Here is a 10673-nt window from a genome sequence, read left to right as displayed (position 1 = left end):
ACTTGCATAGAGCATGTTTGGAATTTTATTAGATACAAATTGTTCAGGCTGCCGATGAAAGAATTGTTTAAATAAATACTTTATACAAGCATAGTGTGCAATATGAACCATGTATTTATATGCGAAATCTTACAAGTAAATGCAAGTACAATATGTACAAAACCTAAATGGGGTAGAAAATATATCGATACGACATGTACATGGATATCTTTGTTGTGATAAGATGAAAATCTATCGAGCGAAATTGTATAGCGTCCATAATATGATACATATATGTATCCATAATAAATTTGATAAGTTACTATTAAAATTATCGATTAAAGTTAAATACATTTCATAAATTATTCGGATAAATACAGATTATGTACCTAGAACATTTAGAGCGTATTAATTCTTTTCTCTTATCGTCATTAAAAATATGATAAATATTAAACAGATATACTTCATTAATTATACTATTAACAATAACAAAGTCTACTCTAAACAAGATGTTGTTTAAGTTTCTCCTTTGTATATCTCTCATAGATCATTGCATGCGAAGTACATAAGAAAAAATTAACGGCAAACGCGGTCAGATGTATTGCATAATGATTTGCGTTTACATCGTTTAATTTCGTTGAATTTTAATTGACTTGTTCCTTGATCCTTCCTCCAACGATCGAAATGCAAAAAACTGAAACGTATAAATATACCCTGTCTCGTCAATTATAAGTAGTATCTAAAACAATGCAAGGATTTAGTTTACTAAACATCTAATTGTACTAAATACTTGTTAAAAGATTACTCAGACTATAAACAGAACGTCCATTTCTTTCTCAGTTTAAACTATTCGATCAGTCGTGTTTTGTTTTGCAAAAATACCTTATCGTCAATTTCGGATATCAATTAAACCGAACGATACCTTCTCCTATTTCTTTTTTCCTTCTTTTTTGCGAAAAGCACCATTTAAACTTTTTTTTTTAATACGTCAAATGCAGTAAATTTACATTCAGCAGATATCAACATGATTTTTGACTTGTTCCTTTTGTTTACAGGGAACAGGTCCACATCGTAAGCGATATTTACGTTCGACTCTGTTGTTAGAAGTCGTAAGAAGCATCATCGTCCATCGTTTTATGTCTGAACGCCAATTTGTACAAGGCACCAGCGATACAGGCTCCGAGGATCGGTCCGACCCAATAGATCCACAGATCGTCCCATTTACCAAGGACGATCGCAGGACCTAACGACCTAGCCGGGTTCATGCTACTTCCTGTTACAGGTACAGCAGCCATGTGAGCCACGGTGATGGTCAACCCGATCGCCAAAGGCGCCCATCCTTTTGTGTCGGTTCTCTTGGGATCTGTTACTGCATGGATAACCAGAAGTAGCAGGAATGTAACGATCGCTTCCATGAAGATGCCTTGCATTTGGTTGACCAGTAAGCCCAAATTTGTCGCTCCTAAGCCGTTATTTGCCGCTTCAACAGGGATCAATAGCTGCAAATAATGGTTGAAGGTATTACAATATGTACTGTATACTATAATACTACGAATATATCATAATATGTACTGTATATGGCATACGGATGAATGTTGTAAGAGAATGGGCGACAGCAACGAGTGTCTAGGCTAATGACGCGTAATGCGTAGACTATAGACCGTGGATTTTGATTTTGATGCATTTATGAGTAAAATACTCATACTTGGTTTCTATTTTTTAAATCATCCCCACAGAAATATGAAATTGCATATATATTCGCTAGACTAGTAATGCGAGCAGTATGGAGGAATGTTATGACGTAAAAAATATTAAATTAAGTTGTGTCTTTATTTTACTCTTTACTTACTGCAGGTGGAGGTCCTATTTATCTATAAACCTATCTATTTGTAATCTATAATCTATGAATCATTTTTAAGGTATCATCAGCAATAATATTTTGAACCATTTCAATCGTCTTGGATAATTCTATAAATATACTTCGAATACGAATATAAATTTATTATATTTAATTTACATAAATATAGATATTACAAGTTTGCTTTTAGAAATTCCAGTGGATATTTCGCGAACAGCTTGTCGACTTATCGCGATCTTTCGCGAGTTTTGTTTCGTTATGGGATATACTAAAATGACGATCGGCGATCAGTTAAAAGAACGATTCGATGCTGTTTCAACCACGTCAATTAGTACTGTTAGCATGGGACATTATGTCAAAGCCGAAAAAGGTAACTATGTCCGTTCCTCAATTGTACAGTTTTTATTGGATAATTATAGCCGCGGTTCTTTCAATGGGTTCTGGTTTTCGACAACTACATATAGTCCAGCAACTGTAATTGTGGGCTTAATGGCTATCACATTGCATTATGTAATTTAATGCGACAGTATTGCAGATATAAGCACGTCGTAACAATTATGCTTTATTCTAGTTTAAAGAAAGAACGTTGGCCATTATTTAAAGAACAAAAGTATGCAAAAAATACAGGGGAAAGTATAATATCGATAAAATTGTTGTACATTTATTTTGAAAGATCTGTCAATGAATTTGTTTCTTTTCTCATACTTAATATTTTAATGTATTACGTTTTGAAAAGTAATCGAATACTGTATTGCGAATCGTGAGATATAGATCTATGAATTGTGAAATATATAGCAACAAAGGCTAATCATCGAAATTGACCACTATGCATGTCTATATGAATTAACTGTCACGAATGGATCAGGCATAATGCATACCTGTAATTTCTCTGAGTCGTTATTTTCTGATGTAACGAATGTCGGCAAACAAATGATAAAACCTTGACCTTTAAATTAAAACGACGTTTTAATCAAAATCAGGCGACTAAAAAGCTTTGTTGGATAATTATCCAGGATAAAAAAAACAGTTCTCAGGCTGTATCTACATTTACGATATACACACGTGCAACTTAAAAACAGGTTTAAAAAATAAAGATCAAAGAATTATTTGGTAGGCTATAATATTACTGTTAATGAGAATTCAATCAACGGTAAAAGTGCTAATTAGTAATAATTATTGGTCATCGGTTGAATAAAAAATCCAAAGTCGTTCTTTTATGAACTTTTGTGAATTTTACCTTTAAAATTCCTGAACCCGCGATTGCTCCGCAACACTGGCAAACTATGTAACAAATCGTCTTTAGAAAGCTGCAATTCCCGCTTACTAAAAGTCCCATCGATACAGCTGGATTCACGTGACATCCTGAAATCGGACCTAATACCTGCAACAAAAAGAATATGCGTTTGAACGAGCGATTGTAAATCATAATAATATATTTTAGAGTTAGAATCTCAGGTAACTTCCTATAGAACTATAACAGATTAGGCAAATATTTACAAAAAGTCTAGGGGGATATTTCGCAAAGGGGCAAAGTGTTCTAGCTTGTTATCAGATTTCTAAGCAACCGTGTACACTTGCATGATTCACTCGAGTAGTTCTCGAAACAGGTAACACGCGTGCACATGTTACGTGAAAAGATAATACGACCGTGCTCTGAAATCTGTCCGTCAAAGTAACCGCGTTTATCTTCGCAAGAAATTCCTTAATTCTAATTCAAATTTCACAATTTCTGGAGCATGGCCGACCGGCGTACATACAGTCGACACATACAGTCAGCCACGAAAGTCTACGTACGCCTATCGAATTTCGTGTATCCGATTTACCAAAGAAACTGAAAAATTATTTATATTTATATATATGAGCGGGATCAGCATTAATGTATTTCCGCGAGGAATTACAAAAATTAAAACATTTAACTCAGAAAAATCTTGAGATAAAATTACATGAGAAATTACAAAACCTTTGATTTCATCGATGCCAAGGAGATACCGGGCCATTATTGATGATTACGCAGGGAGGTGGAGGCTGCAAGATATTGATATAATATTAAGTCTACGTTATTTTCGTAACACTATATTTTATATCTTTTTAATCCTTTTTAATTTTTTTTTTTTTTTTTAGTAAAGACCCGAATAAATCCTGTTACATTCGAATAATATACGTTTAGCATATCGAGACAATTATATAATAAAGTTTTTATTATAATTCTATACTTTGGGGATATATGTAGACTTTCGCGACTGACTGTATGCATACTCGCGGTGAAATCAAAGTGCTATCGTCGGATCCATGACCACTTTTACAAAATGTTGGTTTGGAAGCTGAGGTCATCGAGGAATCGTCGGAAATTCGAAGAATGATCGTGTGATGCGAATTACGATTGTAAATCTGAATTCTGTTTCAAAAAGCGTGCCATTTTCGAGGCGCAACCGTGCCGCTTCGAGCCCTTGAAACCGCGTGTGTGACTCTGTATATCTTGCATGGCAACAGTCGCCCTTAATTCACGTTGCAAACTCGAGGCAATAAATGCGCGCGTATGCGTGTTCCTTTGTAAGTAGTATAAATGACGAACGAGTTTAAGAAAGATTGACGTAATGCGATTGATTTGTACGTCCTTTTTTGCAGCGCAAAGTATACAATCCTCTTTGGCGCGAATAGTCGGAGAAATTGCCGATGAGACGAAATGAAGCTCGTTTATTATCGATACAACGATATGTATAAGTATATTAAGAATTCAACAAATATAATTAGCAAATCGATATAATTCGAATAATAATTAGAAATATAATTAGAATAATCGATATTGATAAGATATGTCTTTGGTATCGATAGAAAAATATTTATTGAGAAACTATGAACGTTGCGTATTTGTGTTAACCAAATTAGCAAGGATTTTCCTGTATATAAATGGCTTCCTTATTTCTCGTGAGCAAATATCAAAGTATGGTGCGTCGTAGATTAACCGGGAGAGTAAGAGCAAATACGTCGTAGACTCTGCGACGACAGTCAGCCTGCCGGAAATGTTTGCGGTGGTATCGTGACAGAATCCAGTTGGAAGAAGCTGAGATTCCGAACGAAATCGAGTAGTCAGAAAATAAGTTACAGGAGGAAAGACTGAGACAGATGAAAGACGCTAGTTGGAGAGTCAATTTACAAAGAAGGAAAAGATTCTCGCCCGATCCTCCTCTCCAAAGATTGATCGCGTGCTTCGGTAGAACATGAAAATAAACTTGGCAAATATCCTCGAATGCTGGGGTTTATAAAAATTCAGCTTTTTTTAATGATCCCTAATCTACAAGTCTATAAGGCGAAAGGTGCTACGAAACAAGGTAATAAAAGGTAATAAAATTCTCTTTTTTTCGGTTCTTTTTACATAATTAAAGAGAAAACGACAGAAAGAGTGCAACTCGAAGAAAAGATAGTAGACCAGAACGGTAAAACCATAAAATGGTCGTTTCTTTTTATATTTTACACTTGCACCGTGATTACACGATATATTTGTGATTCTTCGGCTTTCAATCGTGTCGTTTAATACTCGCATTGTCTCGCGTCCCGACGTTTTGCGAACACAGCCAGTTCGCTTCCTCAGGAACAAAACGTAATGCATTAGCGACACGATTGAAACCCGAATAATCGCGAATATGTTATTTAAAAATTGACAGATAGTTGGTACAGAGCGTAAAGAAATTTAAACAGGGCACGATAGAAACTTTCTTAAAGAAAGGGGTGGGTGGTTCGATTTGAGTCCAGTAAAATCGGGATGACGGTGGACAGTGGCGCGGCGCGGAGCGGCACGGCCCAGTTCTCATGCACGTCGACAAGGTCTCCGTTCGCCCCGGGCGATCGGTACACATGCGCCGACGAGTTGCTGCGATTACGTAACTCATCTTCTCCGACCTTACGCTCTTCTCCTTTTCTTGCTCTTGTTCCTCTTCTTCTTCTTCTTCTTCTTTTTCTTTATCTTTTTCTTCTTCTTCATCTTCTTCTTCTTCTTGTTCGTTTCGATCCGGTTATTCGCTGTGCCTTTTATCGACGCTGTCGCGGGGATAGCAGCCACGTTGTTCATTCGGCATAAATTGTCCGAATGCGCGATGCTTCGAGCAAAGATCAAATGGCGAGATATCGACTAATTGATTTTATTAATTACAGGATGGAGCGCAGGCGACGCGTGGTTCTCATTTAATCGAAACGCGAGTGGTCGAGCTCGCGGGAACGCTATGTAATTACCGAGAACGAAGGGTTTGTCACTTTAAAAGGTCGCGTTCCAATACGCTTTTGTAAAAATTAATTTCGCGTCCCCGAGGGACAGAGGCCTTGCGCCGAATGAAAAGAGTCCTATCTCGTGCGATTTTAATTAATACGCTGCTCATCACGGCTCGCCAACAAACGCGAAGTGACGTTCGTAGACGCGCGAACCTACAAAGGGGAAAGTGTTGCTTCAACTTTTCATCGAGCACCGGCGCGTCCTTCGTCCGACGCTGCACTCGGTTGTTCCAAGAAGAGCAATAAACGAACTCCGGCTTTTATTCGGCAGCTCCCGCCTCGATAAAACTTTTCATACATGTACGTCCTCTTTTCCTCCTTTTTTTCTCTTCTTATATCTTCTCGACGTCTTCTGACTCTTGGTGTGCACGGGCCGCGCGACCCGCTTATCTCGCATTAATCTTGAATTATTAATTCTGCGCAACGTCTAGATATCGTAGACTTACGATGGGATTTACCGGTGGCGAAACAACGTTCGAGAAACGAGCACACGCGAAAAATTGTGAACTTCGAAGGCTCGTGAGATGCTGAAACCGAGGTTGATGCACCGCGCCGGCTTCTCTCGTTCGCAGATGGATTGTTACGAAGATACAAGGAAACTTCGGCTTTGTTAAGTTATTCTTTGATAATAAATCTCGTTTTTCGGATAAACTGTCTCGGTATGTATTCGGCATTCTTGTTTCGCTCGTGCCTCGATGGATTGAAAATCGAAAGATATTCGTCAAGTAAAATACGAGGAAATTGTCTCTAACCGGTATATGTAATCCGTTCAACTGTTTAGATGAGATAAAATATTCTACTTCATTGAGATTCGTGACCCACGTGGCGATCTACGACCCACAGCCCGAGGATACGTTGGTTGAGCTTTCGCGGATTTGCCTCCGCTCTCGTTCTCTTAAATAAATTACGATACATAGAAATCCATCGTAATGTCACGAGCGTCGCATTTAACTGTAACTGCCAGCTGTATTCGATCGATCATATGTTTCAGACGCGTAAACACGTAATTTGTACGTGTCTTGAATATTAATCAGATCATTAACGAAGCACGTTTCGACAGATTTCTTTCGAATCCGAACGCTATAACCTTTGATCTTGTACCTCTTTTTTGCTATTCGTAAGAAGTTCTATTTGCGTCAGATCTTCTTGTCAGAGCGCGCAACTTTTATCGCGTTCAGCTTGTTGAATACGATCAACGTACATACAGCTTCGAACACATCATACATAACGCATTAATTATCGTGTTATTCAGTCATAGTAAACGTTAATTATAACAATTATTTCGTACGATTGAACTGATATTATTAATCAAATTACAAGCAGAGTAACGTACGACGCGAAGATTTTGCCAGCTACGAGTCAGCCGATCGTCACGTTCGACGAAACAATCGTAAAATTGCAAGAATTGTTTTTAAAACGACGATCTATAACTTGTCGATTTGTCGTTCGTGAATCCGTCGATTTTATTAATTACTGAACTATTATGCAAGAGATTGCAGGTATTCACACGAGAAACTAACTCGTACTTCGTAAAATTCGCAAAGTATGACGGTGGTCTTGCCCGCATAATTAGGGTGCACGACTTGCACACGAGCTGCAAGGTTTATGTACGATCATGCGGGACAATGATCTTTCACTCTTGGATCACGTTGCACAACAGCTCGAGACGAGGGAGCGGTCTCTCTCATAGGCCTCCAAAAAGACCTCCAGCAAGATGACTCTAATATTTGCCGAAGGATATATGTACAGCTGTTACGACAGGATCGATTTTATCGCGAATTTCAAATAAAACAAGGAATCACGTACGTATCACGATTATCCTCTCGTACGAAGCATTCTATGTTTTCTTCTTATTGCATTCTTAATCGAATCATCAGAAAAATTCACGAGCCCAGATCTAGAAATTAGTCTATGCAAGTTTCTACCTAACGAATCTGGACATCTGCAAGACATTTGCTTTACCAGACACATAACGATAAACGTGTCACATAAACTGTTACAGTTAGCTAATTATACCGTAGCAAAGGAAGCGTTGTTTTTTACGCGAACGAAAAGAACTGAAAATTGGTAGCAATTAATTTCAACCATTGTGCTGCGTTTCTTTCAAAATGCCCACGCAACAAAGTTGCAAAATTCAAGGAGGCACAACGAATCCTACGTAAAATTATAGTCCTCCATGAACGTTCGTTAAATTTCTATGTTTCACTCGAGGCGTTGCTCAAACCTTAGTCAATTCTACTGTCTTGGACAGAAGCGTGCTTATTAATTTGCGGTCTGTCGCATCGCATGGCAGTTCTATGATATCGTTAAGAAATGGCATCAAAGGATTATCAACGTGTTCTCGCAACGTGCATCGGACATCGTATGGCGCAGGTAGGTGAACGATATACGAGGTATCTAAAACGTGACAAACGATAGCTCGTGATGATGGTCTGCTGTTCGCTAAGGAGTGTACGCCTCGAATTACGCAAGTGAAATATCGCTTATCTGATGCACGCGTGATGACGTTACCTGGGTTAGTTGTTGCAGGTGTTACGCGTTATGTGTCTCTTTTCGTTTCATCTGACGTGACAGTGTGTAAACATTTCTTATACTCCGGATAATGCCATTTCATTTTTTTTTACAGCTGTGTGCACATTCAACGTAAAGTACAATATTGCCTTGCTGTCTGACTGCGAATGGGCATAGACTTATTAGGCATTTTCTATCTGAAATGGCACTCCAAATTAACTCATGAACTTCTATTTGTTCATACGAAACTGCAGCATTCTGTTTGAATACGTTTTAACAACGGTGAGAAAATTATAGTTTTTGATATATTATTTATATAAACGAATTTTTCTATAGTTTTTCTATACAGTAATATCAATTTTTCAAAAAACGCAAAATTCTTTCGTTCGCGTAATTCTTCTATCTTTAATGTCTCTCGAAATATTTGAAAACATATGTCTTCAACCCTAAAATTTGGGCGCTGTTCTCACGCTCGAGACGCGAGCCATTGCCGGCAAGAAAAAATACGTGACGAATATTTTTGGTTAGACTACGAGTGTGTAGAGTTTGATCAGGATCTCGCGAGACCGACGAATTAAAAAAATCTTTCAGAGAAATAGCGAAAATGTATTTTCTACAAGAGGTAGTCGCGTAATTTTTGAGAAAATGCAGATCGTGTTAAAATCGCGAACGGCTCCGTAAAAGCACGCAGATCCGCATGCAGAAAACGCGAAAATGATTTCAGCATAAGGCATTAATCATAAGTAGCCGCTTACTTTGTCCATAACAGGGTACGCTTCTCGCACGCGTATCGTCGCGCTGGAAGATTAATAAGTAGCGTTTTTCTCAACATTTGTCGTCAATGACGATTCATTATCAAGCAGAACCAATCGAATTCAACCGTTTCGTCTCGGATTTTTACCATACGCCTCGAGTTGTCTCACTAATTGCACGACTCGTAAAACTTGAAGCAAATGTGCGAAGCTGCGTCCAGATCGTATCCCGTGGAATCATCCTCGACATTTTTCATTCCACGCTTCGCAACGTGATTATGCAATGTTAACGTCTTCTTCTTTGACAACTCCTCGTTCGTTTGCGACAAATGGCGCATAATGCAGGGCGGGAAACGTATGATTTGCATTCAAATTATCGCCGACACCTTCGACGTTCGTACCTTATTTTTTTCTTCCTTCTCGCTTGTTCTTTTTCGGACCTTTCTTATTGTCAAACGCGTCACGTAAAAAGAAAAGAAAGGAATTTATTTAAATTTACGTATGTAAATGCGCAAGAAAGACAAGAACGATAGCTACACTACGCCCTATGTATCGAAAATCCTCGCTCCGTCTCTTTCAGTCAGCGTGACTCACTGTACCCATTCCACGTCCTACAATGTGAGAATCGTGATAATTGCCAACGTCGAAATATCGCGTTTCCTTTCGGTTCGCTACGCCGAAGGACTAATTGACAAACCAAAGTCAGGCAAAAAATCGGAGAAAGCCAAAAACAAACAGAAATATCACGACCGCCCGAGCAGAGGAAGATCGAACACAAAAGTACACCCGACCAAAAATGAAATTATGTAAATAACAATTACGAAACCGAAGGAATGTACCGACTAAATATGTATAACGCGTCGGGCAACGATAACGAACGAATGAAAATAGCTGTGACAGTGAAGGTGGTAAGTCTGACCCATGAGTTCATCATATTGATATGTTTATTTGCGTACTTTTCTTTCGTGTAATACCGATGTAATGTAGAGCGAACTGTAATGGCTTACGTGCTTGTGGATTTCTTTTTTAGCATCATGCGAACAGCTGAATGTGTAGTCGAAACACTGCTACAATCTTGTAATTTATGTGGTAAATAAACATTCTTTTATAACAAAAAATGTGGTAGACCGATAGATTCTTGAATTACTCTATCACGAATTCAAATCTCTCACGATCGATAAATTCTTTTTCTTTTTTCGTATTTTCTTCCTTTTGTAACTTGTTTTCCGCGGATGTGCTTATATATTCGTGTTCTTTTATCTTGTAATATCTTCCTTCACCTTTTTGTTAATATTTTTCCTTCTCTTTAA

At 38.1% G+C, this 10673-nt stretch overlaps 1 protein-coding gene across 3 annotated transcripts in view; it reads right to left on the bottom strand.

The window, feature by feature from the left end:
• Positions 1–91: 91 nt before the first annotated feature.
• The window catches only part of LOC100647412 (aquaporin AQPAn.G), a 36658-nt gene continuing 26076 nt past the window's right edge, over positions 92–10673 (bottom strand). For all 3 annotated transcript variants that reach the window (XM_003394117.4, XM_012320537.3, XM_003394116.4), the window contains 2 exons: positions 3075–3218; positions 92–1478 (listed from right to left, as the gene is read on the bottom strand). In XM_003394117.4, coding sequence (XP_003394165.1) covers positions 1080–1478; positions 3075–3218 — 543 coding nt within the window. In that variant the 3' untranslated portion in view covers positions 92–1079. The remainder of the gene's footprint in view (positions 1479–3074; positions 3219–10673) is intronic.

The sequence above is a fragment of the Bombus terrestris genome, chromosome 3 (genome assembly GCF_910591885.1).
Source record: "Bombus terrestris chromosome 3, iyBomTerr1.2, whole genome shotgun sequence".
NCBI classification, from domain to species: domain Eukaryota; kingdom Metazoa; phylum Arthropoda; class Insecta; order Hymenoptera; family Apidae; genus Bombus; species Bombus terrestris.
Note: the sequence above shows the minus strand (reverse complement) of the source record. Positions and strands in the feature narration are given on the sequence as shown.